Genomic DNA, 16,720 nt, shown 5'->3' on the forward strand with positions numbered 1-16,720 from the left:
GTCCAATAGACAATTGACAGATAATTCACACAGTCTTGGTCCGGCCGGCAACAATGCGACCCCGGGCAGCTGAAGTATCCTTTAGGGCTTGACATGCAGCCGCGACCCAGGACCCTGGATCGACAATGCGAAATGTGAAATGCTCAAGTGATTTAATCTCTACGATCTCAGCCCTCGGATGACAAGGGTAAGTACTTTCGAACTCCGATGCGACCATATTCCGCATTCCGTTGATAAGGATCATGGGAATTAACCAGATGCCAGATATCAACGAAAGAAAATATACATTATCTAAGGAGCGAGCACCTGCACCAGCATAATTGCTCTAGAATGATATGCATCGTTTCGTGAATATCCTCCTGTCGCGAGTATATATCATAGACGGCAATAATTGCCAGATGCATTGCATGAATTCGTTATCATCAAAACCGAAACAACTTACGGCGCCAGGCAGATTTTATGAAGAAACCAGGGCTTGGCGGCTTTGTAATAAAAAGCCATGGCAGCCAGCAAAGTGGCATGTCGCTGTGGCATAGGAAGTGTACTTTCACCGCAAGAACCCAGCTAGGTGGACCACCGGATGTCCCGGGTACGGGGTGCATCAACGTCACATTGCCAAAACATGGCTGGCATATCAAAACTGCAACGCTGCACAGTTAACGTACGTGTAGGTTGAAGACCCGGTCTTATCAAACATTTACATTGGGGCATGCCTTGTGCATGGTAGCCCGGGGCCATCACAGGCTGTCGGAGTCCGTCTTCGGTCCGTCAAACCGAACCAGGCCCCCGACCGCGACACAATATGAACCCCTTTCAGATGGTCGGGCTCCATCTTGCGAGCCAATCATACAATCATATCCAACAAACAATGTATTTTTGCTTTGGGATTCCCACGAGAACAGTTATTGATATTCGCAGTGTGCACAAATGCCGCGCAACATGTTCATGACTTCCGCCCGGCTCCCGAGTAGCTGGGTCTCGATACCGTCGATCTAATGGAATATCACAGAAGACGGGCAATATTGTTTCCATGAGACCCCGACAGGGGCGCAAACAAGCAGTGTAATCGACATCTCCCTGAAATGTATCCACACACCAATGTACTCGTACATAGACATGCAGGACGAAGGGACGACTACAAACTACCCTCCATCTCCCACTGCTACGAGCTATTAAACTATCTAATATCATAATACCCCTAATCCTCTGATCACATTCATCTCAAGCCCCAATCCTCTGTCATCGTGATTACTGGTTCCTTAGGCGAGCCACGACTCAGACGCCATGGCTCCAGAGCAGCTACACGGCAAGCCAGACGAACTCGATGCTCCGCCCAACAGGGACCTCAACGAACAGCCTAGTGTCGCTACTCTCTACGAGCAGGAGGCCGCAGAGAATGACGAGGGAAGTGAGCATTTTCGGCAAGAGGCGACGCGGCGACACTCTCTTGTGCAAGACCTAGCCAGAGAGTACACCCGGAACTCCCAGTTCGTCAACCTCGCCGGCGACTTCAAGCAAGCCATCGTCGACCCCGACTCGGAGCTCAACCCCAACGGCAAACACTTCAACGCCCGCGCCTGGTCGCAGACGGTGGCGGCGCACGCCAACTCGCACGGCACCCGGTTCCGCAAGACGGGCCTCTGCTTCCAGAACCTCAACGTCTTCGGCTACGGCAACGAGACGGACTACCAAAAAGATGTCGGCAACGTTTTCCTGGAACTCCCCAGCCTGGCCCGGGGCTTGTTGTCCCCCAAGGCCCACCGGCAGCGGCGCATCGACATCCTGAACCGGTTCGACGGCATCCTCAACCCGAGCGAGATGCTGGTGGTGCTGGGCCCGCCCGGGGCCGGGTGCAGCACCTTCCTCAAGACCATCGCGGGCGAGATGAACGGCATCTACGTCGACGACGACGCCTACTTCAACTACCAGGGCCTCACCGCGGAAGAGATCCACGTGCAGCACCGCGGCGACGCTATCTACACGGCCGAGGTCGACGTACACTTCCCCATGCTGTCCGTCGGTGACACCCTCACCTTCGCGGCGCGCGCCCGGGCGCCCCAGAGCCTGCCCGGCGAGGTCCGCCACGCGTACGCCGACCACTACCGCGACGTCGTCATGGCCATGTACGGCATCAGCCACACCGTCAACACGCGAGTGGGCGACCAGTACATCCGCGGCGTCTCGGGCGGGGAGCGCAAGCGGGTCACTATTGCCGAGGCCACGCTGGCGAATGCCCCTTTGCAGTGCTGGGACAACTCGACTCGCGGACTGGACTCGGCGAATGCCATCGAGTTTTGCCGCACTCTCAAACTGCAGTCAGAGCTCTTTGGGCGAAGCTGTGCCGTATCCATCTATCAGGTAAAGAACATCTGCCCTGCTGGCATCCTGTTACTACATACTAATCTGCCCATGGCCAGGCCCCTCAATCTGCATACGACCTGTTCGACAAAGCACTGGTCATATACGACGGCCACCAAATCTTCTACGGCCCGGCGAACGAGGCCAAAGAGTACTTCATCAACCTGGGCTTCGAGTGCCCCAGCCGCCAGACCACGCCCGATTTCCTGACCTCGATGACGGCGCCCTCGGAGCGCCTCGTGCGCGCCGGTTGGGAGTCGCGCGTCCCGCGCACCCCCGAGGACTTCGCCGCGGCCTGGAAGCGCAGTCGCGAATACGCCGCCCTGCAACAACAAATAGAAGCCTACAAAGCGGCCCACCCGTTCGGCGGCGACGACGCGCGCGACTTCCGGGAGCTGAAGCAGACGGACCAGCACAAGCGGCAGCGGCCCGAGTCGCCCTACCTCATGTCGTACCCGCAGCAGGTGCGGCTGTGCCTGTGGCGGGGGTGGCGGCGGCTGACGGGCGACCCCTGGCTGACCGTGTTCCAGCTCGTGGCCAACTCGGCCATGTCGCTCGTCATCTCGTCCCTTTTTTATAACCTGCCCGACACCACCGCCAGCTTCTACAACCGGTGCGCCGTGCTCTTCGTGGCCATCCTCATGAACGCCTTCTCGTCCGCGCTCGAGATCTTGACGCAGTACGCGCAGCGGCCCGTCGTGGAGAAGCATGTGCGGTATGCTTTTACGCATGCGTCGACGGAGGCGTTTTCGTCTATTTTGGTGGATTTGCCTTACAAGATTACGAATAGTATTGTGTATAACCTCATACTGTACTTTGTAGGTGCCCCTCCTGACGAGACTCTTTCAGCTCATTTAGTTGTGTTTGTATTGGATAAATAAGCTGACCCGAGAACCACTACTAGATGACCAACCTCAACCGGCAACCTGGGAACTACTTCTTCTTCTGGCTGACAGTGTTCCTTATGGTGATGGCCATGTCGGGCATGTTCCGAGCCATGTAAGCAGACAATTACCTACTCACTCAGTCGTGCGATATACTACTAGCTTGATAAATGCTAACTAACCCTCTCTCCTCCTTTTCCACCACCAGCGCCTCCATGTTCCGCACCCTCTCGCAAGCTATGGTCCCCGCCGCCGTCCTGATCCTGGCCCTGGTCATCTTCACCGGCTTCGTGATCCCCGTCGACTACATGCTGGGCTGGTGCCGGTGGATCAACTACCTGGACCCGGTCGCCTACGGCTTCGAGGCCCTCATGATCAACGAGTACCACGGCCGCGAGTTCGCCTGCGCCAGCCAAGTGCCCAACCCCGCCGTGCCCGGCTACGAGAATGTCACGCTCACGGGCGGGCAGGCCGCCTGCAACGCCGTCGGGGCGGTGCCCGGGCGCGCGACGGTAAGCGGGGACGCTTATATCGGGATTGCGTACAAGTACTTCAGTGCGCACAAGTGGCGCAACATTGGGATTTTGATCGGGTTTGCGTTGTTCAATCACATCGTCCATCTCGCCGCGACCGAATACATCTCCGAGAAGAAGTCCAAGGGCGAGGTCCTCGTCTTCCGCCGCGGCCACAACAACGCCGGCAGCACCTCGGCTTTCACGGGCAAAAAAGACCCCGAAGCTTCGTTGTCTGGCCCTGTGGCCGTGGTAGAGAAGCCAAACGGCGGCGCGCAGCACCAAAGCGACGGCCACAGCAGCGACGGCACCGCGGGTGTCATCCAGGCCTCCACCAGCGTGTTCCAGTGGCAGGACGTCTGCTACGACATCAAGATCAAGGGGGAGCCCCGGCGCATCCTGGACCACGTGGACGGCTGGGTCAAGCCCGGCACCCTGACGGCGCTGATGGGCGTCTCGGGCGCCGGCAAGACGACGCTGCTCGACTGTCTGGCGGACCGCATTTCCATGGGCGTGATTACCGGGGAGATGTTGGTTGACGGTACGTGTTCCGCCTCCACTCCAAACCCACTACTCATAGCATTGTCATTGTATGCCCTGGATAGGAAACATTCTCACTGACAGTCATGGACAGGCATGCAACGCGACAAGTCCTTTCAGCGCAAGACCGGCTATGTGCAGCAGCAAGATCTGCACCTCGAGACGAGTACCGTGCGAGAGGCCTTGGAGTTCAGCGCATTGCTGCGACAGCCGGCAGCCACTCCGCGGTCCGAGAAGCTCGCCTACGTCGACGAGGTCATCAAGATGCTAGACATGGAGGACTATGCCGATGCCGTCGTCGGCGTCTTGGGAGAAGGCCTCAACGTCGAACAGCGGAAAAGGTACGTTGCCCATCCCCAGAACCGACTCGAAGGAATGAGTTCGATACTGATCAAACGACAACAGACTGACCATCGGCGTCGAGCTCGCCGCCAAGCCGCCCCTGCTCCTCTTCGTCGACGAGCCGACGTCGGGCCTGGACTCGCAGACCTCGTGGGCCATCCTGGACCTGCTCGAGAAGCTGTCGCGGGCCGGGCAGTCGGTGCTGTGCACCATCCACCAGCCGTCGGCGATGCTGTTCCAGCGCTTCGACCGGCTGCTGTTCCTGGCCAAGGGGGGCAAGACGGTCTACTTCGGCGAGATCGGCGACAACTCCGAGACCCTGACGAGCTACTTCCAGCGCCAGGGCCAGGGCAGCGTGGCGCCCTGCCCGCCCGAGGCCAACCCAGCCGAGTGGATGCTCGAGGTCATTGGCGCGGCGCCCGGGTCCGCTACGGAGATCGACTGGCACCAGGCTTGGCGGGAGAGTCTCGAGTACCGGGAGGTCCAGGAGGAGTTGCGGAGGCTCAAGGGGGACGGTGCCGACGGCCGGAGGGAGAAGCGCCGCAACTCGCTGGCGACGCAGGATGGCCGCGCCACGTTCCAGGAGTTCGCCACGCCGCTGTGGGATCAGTTGCTGATCGTGACGCGGCGTGTCTTCCAGCAGTACTGGCGCACGCCCTCTTACATCTACTCCAAATTTGCCCTCTGCATCTCGGTGGCCCTCTTCATTGGTATGTCACTTGCACCTCTTACTGGCTATTCCAAGTGAGGAAACTAACTGACTACTACAGGTCTGGTATTCCTGGACGCACCCCTCTCGATCCAGGGCCTCCAGAACCAAATGTTCGCCATCTTCAACATCTTCACCATCTTCGGGCAGCTCATCCAGCAGCAGATGCCGCACTTCGTGACGCAGCGCAAGCTGTACGAGGTGCGGGAGCGGCCCTCCAAAACGTACAGCTGGAAGGTCTTCATGCTGTCGCAGGTCCTGACCGAGATCCCCTGGAACTCGCTGGCGTCCATTTTCATGTGGGCCCTCGTCTACTACCCGGTCGGCCTCTACAAAAACGCCGAGGCGGCGGGCCAGACGCACGAGCGGGGCGCGCTCATGTGGCTGCTGTTCTGGGAGTTCCTGGTCTTCACGTGCACCTTTGCCCAGGCGTGCATCGCCGTCGCCGACACGGCCGAGTCCGGCGGCAACCTCGCCCAGATCCTTTTCATGATGTGCCTGCTCTTTTGCGGCGTGCTGGCCGGGCCCGCCACCCTGCCCGGCTTCTGGATCTTCATGTACCGCGTCTCGCCCTTCACCTACTTCGCCTCGGCCATGCTGTCGACGGGGCTCGCCAACACGGCCGTCACCTGCTCCGCGGCCGAGCTCGTCAAGTTCGACCCGCCCGCCGGCAGCACGTGCGGCGCCTACCTGGAGAAGTACGTGAGCACCGTCGGCGGCTATATCGTCGACAAGGGTGCCACCAGTGCCTGCCAGTACTGCCCGATGGCCAGTACTAACGCCTTCCTGACCCAGCTCAGCGCGAGCTACGACCACCGCTGGCGCGATTTCGGGATTGGCATGGTCTACATCGTCTTCAACATCGCGGCGTCCTTGTTCCTGTACTGGTTGGTGCGCATGCCCAAGGGCAAGAAGGAGAAGAAATCGGCATAATTCGACTCTCTTTCCTTGATTACTATTCTGCCAAAATCTATATCTGTGTTAGATTAGATAGTCTAAGTACTTTTAATATGTTTGCTGGTTTTGGGTGGGCAGACATTTGCTTATGGTTGAACGACCGTTGTGGTTGGTTCCTTCGGGCATTTCGGGTCTAGAAGCCGCGGGAGAAAATCTGATAGAATTAATGATTGATCAAAGCGGGCCGGGTCTTCAATTTCACCCCTGACACAGTTTGATCGAGGGGCGTTTTCCTTCGATCCCCATGGACCAATTGTCCGAATCAGGGGAGATTGGCGTTCATGCGTTAATCCGAGCTTATATGATATCCACTTTTTGTTCTTCATTTGTCTGTCCTCTGCTCTTCAATCAGAGACAGAGGTACGTAGTAAGCAGGATTTGACGTTCGTTGTCCCATCGCTCCACCTCCGGATTGTTGCCACGGGGACGTCCTCGTGCGTTGTCTTTACCGCGCATGAGGATCGCCCCGTATTGTGAAACAATTGCCAGAAACCTGGATTTTTTCGACCGGGGGCTTAGTCAGTGCTTGCGTTGCTGCGCCCGATACGACCCCGGACAGATGCCTGTCGCCTGTGGCTGGAGGCCAATTGCCACAGTTTGCTGGCAATTCTATGCAGTTAGATGCAATAGCGTATGCAGCAAACCAGTTTCCAAGAGAGCGGGGGGAGACTCCGTGCCAACATCACAACAAACAAAACCTCGTATTGCGTCGCCCTCTCTGCCAGGATTTTATCTATTTTTCTTTGCTTTTTCGCTGGACTGCTATCTTAAAACCCGGTCGTCGCATTCGGAAGTAATAACTGTTTTCAAAATGATGCACTTCAGGAAACCGTCCGAGGCGAAGCACCAGGACGACTCCAAGTCGATCAGAAGCATGGCGTCGAGGAGATCGGTATCCCTGGGCTCCCCGGCTCCCACCCAATTTTCGCACTCCAAGCCGGCCACACAGATCACCCTTCCGGACTCGCTGGGCGGCATTTCCGAGGGCATTTCTTGGGACATCCCCCATCTCGGCGATCTGGACTTGAGCGGACCGCTTCTTTCCGAGAAGCCCGAGCCCGAGCCCGTCGTGCAGGCGAGGTCGCCCTCACCGCCTCGCCAGCCCAGCCAACCGGCGTCGCGCCCGGCCACACAAAAGGGCAGCGCCCAGGAGCCGACCCAGGGAGAAGATGCTGCGCAACCGGCCGCAGACGCCACCAGCACCACCAGCGCCGAGAAGGATGGCGCGGCGCCCCTGTCGAGCGCCATCGACATCATCCTGGCGCGGTCGCGGGTCTACGCACCTTCACCGCGGACCGAGCAGCCATGGTGGACGACGCGCACGGCCGAGTCGGCGGCGGCGGCCGAGCGGGCGCGCGGCAAGCTGCAGGACCAGCAGGCGCCGGCCGGGACGGAGCTCTACCTGATCTACCCGGTCGACGGCTGCGACGGCCGGCAGACGCGCTCGATCGACAAGCACCTGGAGGGTTCGGTGGAGGCCTACGCCATGCAGCGGTCCAACCTGTTCGAGGGGGTCCTGTTCTGGCGCGCCTTCCTCACCACGTCGCAGATGGAGCTCATCCGCGCGATGCCCGAGGTAAGCCTACTGCGGAAACCCGAGCTGGGCAGCAGCAGCAGCCACAGTGCACTGTCCACCTTTTTCGTGGGACGTAAACGCTGACGCGGGCAAACTGCCCGCCCGCTCTCAGGTGGTGAAGGTGGACCATCAGCCCAAGCCCCAGCCCAAGGCCGCCGCGCCGGTGGAGCAGCCCGACTTTACGCCGGCGAGGGCGAACCCGGAGCTGGGCGTCACGTCCCCGCCGCGCGAGGGCAAGGAGCTTTACCATATCATGCCGAAGATCTGGCACGACAAGGAGGTGTTGAAATCTCTCGCCGACAAGATCGAGAACATGGCGGCTCCGGGCGATCTGTACACGCACACCTTTACGGGGGGTATTCATTATTGGCGTGCTTTCTTGACCGCGGGCGAGGCTGCGCAGTTGCGCGATGTCCCAGAGGTGAGAGCAACTGCCCCCTAAAAGTCCCCCAATAGCCACCGGCTTTCGGTGTGCTGCTTTGGGCTCTCCTTGTTCCGTACTAACAACCAGTCTAGATTGGCGAAGTGGTCCCTTGGACAAGACAAGAGGAACAGTTGCGAAATGACCCGACCTACTGTTGAGAGCGTCTCGTCTTGGCCTTGCCGGATAGCAGATGGCTAGCTGGCACTGCGGCGGGATCGGTTGTTAAGCATGGCTTATGGGATTCATGGGAGCGGTTGTAATCATTGGCGCAGTTTTTTTTTTTTTTTTTAGGGACAGCGAGTGTAGAGCGATGAAGGGGTGCATGATGAACGATTTGCAACGAGTATTAGCCGTTGGCTGTAATGATGCATATGTTACCTGGTCAGATTCCGACTCGCAACTTTCCAGGCCACGTTGTTCCAAAGTAGCGCACATCACTTTTGGTATGGGAGATGTCGATTCGGGGTGTCATGATACGAAGAGGTCGGGTGATAGAAGCAACCTATTGAGTATCGAGACGCGTTGAGATGAAGAAATGATAGTGATGGGTAGCAGCCCAGCCACTGATGTTGTCGGGTCGTCATTTTTAGCTCACACCATCAAACGCCACGATGCTTGAGTGCCACAAGCCCATTGGAGGGGTTATGGAATAGCATTAGCTCCTTGAACCTAACTATATGGGACTAGATCATAATGCTGATTCATAAGTTGATAGTCCACACTCTAATACCCAAACCAACTCTAAACGCTGTCCAAACTCAGCACTTCTCCGTTGGGTCATCACATTCTCCGGGTTCGAATTGAATATGTATACAACCCACCTATATCATGTCAGCAAGCATAGTAAGGCCACGCCGTATTTCTTGGTTGTCCCATACCTCGGGCATCTCTCGCAGCAGCTCCACCTGACCCGTGGATAGGGATGCATACCAGAAGTTGACGCCCGCACACGATGTATCGGAGACGAACATCCTATGTGCGCCCACCATGGCTCGCAGCCGTTTGTCGATTCGCTGGTTGTACTCCTCATTCCAGCCCGTGTCTTCGGGCCATATCATGTAGATCTTTGTTCCGAACGGGGGCTCGTCGTTCCCGATGTTGTGATTCGCTCTGGTGGTGCTAAACCGCGTGAGCCGCTGGGGCTCGTCGCCCTTCTTTGGGCTCGGGGATCCGTCGTCAGTGGCCGCGGCAGAACTCCTCAGTCTTGACTCAAGCTCTTGTTGGTCCAGCTCGCGCCTCAGAGTGTTAGCATCGATCTCGAGATGAGGGATGTCCCAAGCGATGTCGGATGTGAGACCGCCCACTCGATCCATATTGGATAGTTCAGGAGAGTCTGTGATTTCGGATGGAGCTTGCGTCGACCCGGTAGTTTTCAGGGACACGGAGCTGTGATTGCCCTTCGATCGGCTGTTGGTAGACGCCTGGGTAGCGAAGGGATGCTTTGCCTTCGTTGATAGACCAAAACACATCCTCAAGAGTTGGCCAGATGAGCCTTGTGGTTGGGATGCGACGTAATCTTGCGCCTGGATGAAGGATTTCAAGAAATGGTGGTTGGTAATTCATTGAATACGTGATTTTAGTCAGTGTCCGAGCCACAAACAACTGTCCGGGGCTTCATATTAATCTATTATCCCTTACTTGGCCATCACTGGGAAAAACGTCTCCCCGGGTAATTTCCTTGCCTTATCCCTGCACTTGTGAATTCAGGTTCAGGTAGCCACGGTACGGCGTGAAAGCGATGTAAACAGCTCATTTAAAAGTTCATGATCAATTTCATGAGGATTCCCATCGACTGCCTGCCACATAGAAACTACATCGCATGATGGATAACAACCCTGGCGCCAATGGCAATTCAATTGTTTGATCACCGCAAGCTCAGTGTCCCCGATACCTAAACGTATGTTGGCATTGTGGGTGCTGAATCGAGTATAATAGATCACCCCCGTAATAGAAGAGAGAAATCTGATATGCTGGAAAAGAATTTCGGCATTCGTAGCCTGAGCCACGAGCTGGACCAACGACAACTTGGCGTGAGATCAAGGGATCAAAGTATTACATAGCCGAGACCCAAAAGGCAACGCAGACAGCCACCACCAACTGTTAATACCCCGCCGAGTCGCGCAGTAACCAACCAACACATTGTGGCTGTAAGAGAATTGCTGGTAGAATCGTGGTCATTCCGATGCACCCTCAACCCACTGTCTTCGGCCGGCGGCTATGCAAAAGCTCGGATCCGGGGTAAATTCGTGCCGTGGAAGTAGATCTGTCGATCTGAAAGGGTAGCAGCGGTACCACCGTGGTGGGCGCTAGGGCATGCGCAACGTGTGGATCGCCTGTCATACCTGCATATGCAGTTGGAACCTTCTGAAAATTACAACTATGCAGTGTCAATGCAGGGAACCCGCTCCAAAGGACCATCTGCGAGCCGCATGCTGGAGCTGCACAGGGCGGAACAATTACCCGAGGCGGTGGTAATGACAAGAACAGTTAGAGGCTTTTCCAAGCCAGACTAGCAACTGATCCTACAACAAGCTTTTACAACGCTTCTAATTTTAGCTGCGCCTACTCCGACCGATTCTCACATGCACATGACCGATTTCCCAGGCCAGCTATGGTGTCGTTGGCCTTGAACATGGCGATGCCTGTTGACGCTACATCCAACACCGTCTTTTGGGATTGATTGGACTGCACTCGCCAGCTAACCAATCCTCTTCTCAGGCGAGGGTGTTCCACCGGGGGCATGGTGGGCTGTACTTTGACTCTGCCGGGGCTGATTTGTAAGGTACTAGGCTCAGTCCCATGAGGCCTCGTATCCATGCGCTGTTGGGAGCCGCAATGTGAAAGGACAATTTGGCGACGGAGAGATGCATACACGACATTGGCCGCCTATTGTGGCCATGCATAGAACACGGAAACGGGCCAGGACATCGCAAATAACCATGGGTTGTTGAGGTGATGGATCTGGTTCAGATATTTTGACACATGGTTGGCAATGTATACCGTATTACAAGATAGGCCAAGATAATGGCTTCTCGCCATCGGTGTCGATAGGAATATAAATACAACTCACCACACCCCCAAGGCTCTTCGTTGTAAACTAACTCAAGCCTCTGTATAGCATTCGATATCCATTATTCCTGATTAGTTGCACATCTCTATTATTCATGCAGCCATGTGGGTTACCTCACGAGCCTCATTGCTTCTTATCTTGCAGGCCTTGTGCCTGTTGATGGTCTGCAAGCCGTCATTAGTGCTTGCAGACTCGAGCACTTGTCCTGATAAATGGTGTCAAGACCGCTGCATCACTGATCTGGACAAGTGTTGTGACACGCCGGAACCCGGAATAAAGAACGCTTGTGGCCTAGGTATATCAGCTTGCTACCCATTCAAGAGGTCACAACGCTAACATGAACCAAGGCACAATATGTTGTGGATATGGTTGCTGTCTCGGCCCTGAGTGGACCTGCAATGCAGATTTCAGCTGCACCGGCCCTCAAGGCCAGATCATGCCACCAGCACCCAGACCCGGCGGACCAGATCCAGAACCAATACCGGGCAGCTCCATGAATGCACCCATAGGTGACCAGACCAGTTGTCTGAAAGAGTCCGGCGTTACTGGCACGCCGGATCATACTCCGCCAGCAGAGGGACCTGCCCGGGTTGACAGTACGGCCTCCGGTCCAGCAGCCAGTTCCCCGGTGCCTGACACATCGGCGCCAAACCCTGTTGTCACCCCTTCGGGTCCGGCTGGTCCTGTGGCTAGTCCTACTATGACACAGACTTCTGCCATACCACCTTCAAGTCCGGCCGAACCACCCGTACAAAGCCCATCCAATACTGACAAAGTGAACCCGGGCAAAGGCAGTTCGATCCCTGGATCTGGTATAGCAAGTTTACCTCCAACAGTAACCTCAGCGGCACCAACAACGACAAATATCCCTCAAGTATCATCTTCCCAACCTACAAAAACAGGTAGTCGAGATGACCCAGCAGGCCAGGTAGTGATCGTTGGCGACAAGACCGCAACGCTGCCAGCAGCAGCAACACCGACAGAGATCGTAACACTTGATCATACTTTTAGTGCTCATCGGCAACCTCCTGAGTCTTCAGGTTCTCCTTTACCAACTCTGGCCATCATAGGCGACCAGACAGTGACGCTACCTCCTGTCCCCGTGGCCTCGGTGTTGACCACCTTGGGGACCAGTTTTGCTTTGCAGCCCCCTCCGCAGCCCACACCCGAGTCATCTCAAACTGGACCAAACACGCAAAGCCCTGTAGTCGTGATCAATGGGGAATCGAGCTTCACTATTCCGCCCATCATCCAAGTTACTACTCTGACGACGGCTGATCGGACGCTTACGATATCTCCCGGGGGCCCACCGACAATCACGGTCGAGGAACCCCAGACCGGCCCCAGTGGCTCTGCACCGCAAGCTCCCCAGGTCATTGTCATAGGGGGTTCGAGCATTACGATCGGCTCTGTCACGAAAGAGACTACTTTGACCACCAACGGTCAAACCGTGACGTTGTCGCCGAGCATGCCCCCTATCGTGACGGTCAATCCGCTCCCAACAATCCCGCTGATCACAACGACCGACAAAGCCGTCGAACCGCTTGCGACGTTCTCTGCTTGGCCAGCCGGAGCTATTATCATCCCCGTGGCTGTTGAGGTGGATAAGCCTAAGAAGTCGGACGACGACGATGAAAGCTCCGTGATCCCCTGCAAGCTGTGGTTCTTCTCCGTAAGTCAACCTCCTTCCTAATTCAATCATAGATGATATCTCTAACGAGACCCTGCAGCTTTGTATCAAATTTGATGCAATCAATATCCTCGGATGGAAGCTGACTTTGCCTCCTGGCATCTACCCCCCTGGCCCGCCTCCGATTCCCAACATCAAGCTGCCGCCCCCTATTTCAATCAAGGGAAGCCTGCCTCCTTGGCCCAAGTTCACGTAAGCACCAGACTACCCATAATAGCCGCCTAAACATTTCTGACTTCGTCCTCGCGTCAGTGTGGGGAATGACCACATACCTACTTTCCCCTCGGAGCCCGAGCCGACCAAGTGCGAGACGCAAACGGCCTCGATCTGCTCTACAACCACGTCCTTCGTCGTGTCCACCGTCGACGGGGCTCCGCAGACAATCTCTACGCAGGTCGGATCTTCCACCTGCGCCGAGGTCAAGGGCTGCATGGTCACGGACTCGGACCACGAGGCCACGGCCACGCGGACCGAAGCCTGTCAGACGGCGACGGTGACGGATGTGACCATAAGCTGCAGTGGCACCGGTACGGCCTCCGTCTGTTCGACCCAGACAGCCGCACCCAAGACGGGTTGCTCCGAGTCCGTCACCGCCTCCACTACAACGCTTTCGTGCAAAGCAGCCGCGCCCACGGCTGGTCCGTCGAAGCGACAGGCGGGGGGCGGAGGCGGACAGGATGCGTGCGCAGAAGTCAAGGAGTGGCTGGTCTGGCCAGAAGATGGAATGGACAAGACACAGACCGAAGCCATCTCTACCAAGCTCAAGGAAATATTGGTGGACGAACACAAGATCGTCGTTTCCGACACGAAATTCGCCGGGGTGAATTTCTGGATCGTCACGCTGGAGGCAGGCCAAGAGGCAGAGATCAAAGCAATTGAGCATGTAAGGCTTCCTTATGATGCCCCGCGTACTGACACTATGGGTACCAGAGCTTCCAACTGACAAGTGCTCACTCAGGCCGTATCAGTATATCCACGGTGCACCAAGGACTGTGGGGACCCCACGGCAGAGTCGAACTGGCGGTACCAGTCGAAGTACATCAAAGGAGTGGAGAAATCCCTAACGTCGATCAACGACGGGATTCCACAGATGGCGTTTCTCTCCCAGAGCAAAGACGAAAGGACTTACCCCATTGAACAAGTGAAGTCCTACCAGCGATACTTCTTTGACGAAAGCGCCGGTGAAGGCGTACCTGTTTACATTGTCGACTCGGGCGCTAATCTCGAGCATCCGGTAAGTAGTATTCTGAATGATGTCCAATGCATGATTCCTCCATCTAGCCAGTACTAGAGGCTGATTGCACCTTGATTTCCAGGAGTTCAACGACATCCGACATAAAGTCGAATTCATCCAAGTGTCGGACAAGGACATCGGCGGCGATAGTGCCAACGACGACTCCCAGCTCCTCGAGACGCAGAGGTGTTGGCAGGTCTGCAAAGGTCATGGAACCGCGATGCTGGGGTTCATAGCTGGCGCACGCCTGGGGGTAGCGAAGAAGGTCAAGCCCTACCTGGTGCGAGTGCCTCGCCGCAGTCCGTTCGGCGGCGGCTCCACGGCCGAGGACTGGCTGGTCGGCGTCGCCAAGGTGCTGGAACGGTATGAAAAGCCGAGCGACACGACCCTGGCGGTCCTCAGCCTGTCTTGGTACGTGACGGAGAATATGCAAGACAGGCACCCCGCGGAGGGAAAGGGGGAAGATACCTTCTTAGGATTCCGAAACCGGCTCGCTGCGTTGATCAACCTTCTCATCCGAAACGGGGTCTTTGTGGTGACCGGCTCTGGTAACGATGGCCCAGTGAGTTCTTCTGACGGTCCCCAATGAGAATATTTGATTTTGGGCTTCTGACAAAGAGGAAACTACGCGCAGATATACGGGTGGCCCAGCCTTTTCGGTGTTCCACACACCAAGGTCTGGGACCAGCTCGATAAGTACCGGAGTACCTGGCATTACATCCCCGAACTCATGGTCGTCGGCGCTCTCGATCCCGTCAACGGCAGGCGGTGGTGGAAGTCGGGCCACTCGACTGATGATGAGATGTGGTTCCCTGAGCTGTACGCGCCCGGCGCCAGACTCATCGCGGCGGCGGCTGACAAGACCAAATGGCCACGGTGGGAAAACACTTATGAAAGACCACCACCAAAGGAAGGCGACCTTCCAGAGGAGCTCAGTTACTACAAGGATAGTGCGGGGACATCTGATGGTGAGTATCTGCTCTCCTCTCTCTCTCAGAGAGCGTCACCCTCTTTCCTGGAGCATAGCCCCCCGCTGTAAGCGCCTGATGCAGTAATTAAGCTAACCGTTTTCACCCAGCCGCGGCTTACACGGCTGGGCTCGCTGCCTACTTTCTTAGGCTTCATCAGCTCGGGCGGCTTCCGAAGGACGCAACCGGCGAAGACCCGGACATGAGTCCTGCCGGACTGAAGAGATACATCATCAACAACGCCTGGCACCGTGGTGGCCCCGACGCCGACGAGAAGTATCGGCCCAGACGGACCCTGGGGATCTGGAACGGGTCGCCCCCCGAGCGGGTGGTGGCGGACGGGTTCTGTCCCTGGGAACAAAAGGCTCCCGCTAAACTGCGTAGGAGCGGGGAGCAGGAGCAGCTCACGGGGCAGTGCATGCCGCCACAGACGGCGATGCCCACAGCCGCCGGTACTGGCCAGGCGACCATCAGTCCAACTGCGACAGGGGCCAGTACTGGCTCTCCACCCGATCCCTCTGCCACGGGATTCGTCTGCTCCGAGGAGAGGTGCGCCGCCATGTTGAACTGCCATGTGCCGACCCGCCCCGGATGCAAGGACGACAAGTGCGCCTGTCTCGGAGACGCGGACGGTGCAACATTCCAATGCACCGAGGAAACCAAGAAAGAGTGCTCTCCCTGCCAGGCCCCCGAAGAAGCCGCCTGCGACAAGGATAGGAAGTGCACGTGCACCCGACCTCCAACGACGATGACGACAAGGACCAAGACGTCCCCGGCTCCGCCGCCGCCCCCGCCGCCCCCGCCGCCCACGCAGACCCCGCTGGCGATCGGCCGGGGCGAGGAGCAATGCCGCGAGCCCTTCGAGCACCCGGACATGACCAGCTACTGGGTGGAGGACTTCGCCTCCCTATGCTTTGACCAGTACCCGCGCAAGATGGACAGCAAGAGCGAGCGAGTCGTCGTCACCAGGCCCGGCGGCGACGACCATGGCGTCATGTACATGGCCGTCAGCTGGATTCAGGACTGCCGCACCGCCGTCGATTCACAGGACGCGCTGCACCCGCTGTCCGAGGCCCCCGACGGCGCCGACGGCAAGGAGATCGACTGCCAAGCGGCGACATGGGATATTTGGAAAACATGTAAGTATCTAGCGATTGATCCCCTCCCCTCATTCTCTCCTCCTCCTCCTTCCCCCTACCGTCTCTTTCCCCCGTCGCATGACAACACAACGACCTCACAAAAAGCCCCCGGAACACAGGCTAACTAGGTTTCATCTAGGCCTCAATGGCGGTTCTGGTGGAAAGCGAAGAATCGGTTGCCTCATGTACGAGTGGGCGCCGGCTGACTCGCCAGCATAGTGGTATTTCTTGTGGTCGAGGGATCTGGCAAATGACGGAGCTGGACCAGAAAGATATTAGTATAACAAATTTGGGCAGAGGTTTGGGTTCGCATGATG

At 57.1% G+C, this 16,720-nt stretch overlaps 4 protein-coding genes across 4 annotated transcripts; 3 read left to right on the forward strand and 1 right to left on the reverse strand.

The window, feature by feature from the left end:
* Positions 1–1,284: 1,284 nt before the first annotated feature.
* PG985_003556 (ATPase) lies at positions 1,285–6,278 on the forward strand (the record flags this gene model as incomplete). Its single annotated transcript, XM_066823325.1, has 7 exons — positions 1,285–2,358; positions 2,418–3,176; positions 3,263–3,357; positions 3,451–4,295; positions 4,389–4,635; positions 4,700–5,346; positions 5,407–6,278. The coding sequence occupies 7 exons, from the start codon at positions 1,285–1,287 to the stop codon at positions 6,276–6,278; spliced, it is 4,539 nt and encodes a 1,512-aa protein (XP_066686485.1).
* Positions 6,279–7,113: 835 nt separating this feature from the next.
* PG985_003557 (uncharacterized protein) lies at positions 7,114–8,320 on the forward strand (the record flags this gene model as incomplete). The annotated part of the gene is made up of 2 exons (XM_066823326.1): positions 7,114–7,878; positions 7,991–8,320. The coding sequence occupies 2 exons, from the start codon at positions 7,114–7,116 to the stop codon at positions 8,318–8,320; spliced, it is 1,095 nt and encodes a 364-aa protein (XP_066686486.1).
* Positions 8,321–9,123: 803 nt separating this feature from the next.
* PG985_003558 (uncharacterized protein) lies at positions 9,124–9,615 on the reverse strand (the record flags this gene model as incomplete). Its single annotated transcript, XM_066823327.1, has 1 exon — positions 9,124–9,615. One exon carries the CDS (start codon positions 9,613–9,615, stop codon positions 9,124–9,126), a length of 492 nt encoding a protein of 163 aa, XP_066686487.1.
* A 2,094-nt stretch (positions 9,616–11,709) lies between these two features.
* On the forward strand, positions 11,710–16,622 carry PG985_003559 (glucan 1-3-beta-glucosidase; the record flags this gene model as incomplete). Its single annotated transcript, XM_066823328.1, has 8 exons — positions 11,710–13,044; positions 13,103–13,254; positions 13,315–13,945; positions 14,021–14,296; positions 14,379–14,858; positions 14,973–15,264; positions 15,375–16,403; positions 16,543–16,622. The coding sequence occupies 8 exons, from the start codon at positions 11,710–11,712 to the stop codon at positions 16,620–16,622; spliced, it is 4,275 nt and encodes a 1,424-aa protein (XP_066686488.1).
* Between the last annotated feature and the right edge of the window lie 98 nt (positions 16,623–16,720).

The sequence above is a fragment of the Apiospora marii genome, assembly GCF_038362585.1.
Source record: "Apiospora marii strain CBS 49790 chromosome Unknown utg000003l_segment0_segment0, whole genome shotgun sequence".
NCBI lineage: Eukaryota > Fungi > Ascomycota > Sordariomycetes > Amphisphaeriales > Apiosporaceae > Apiospora > Apiospora marii.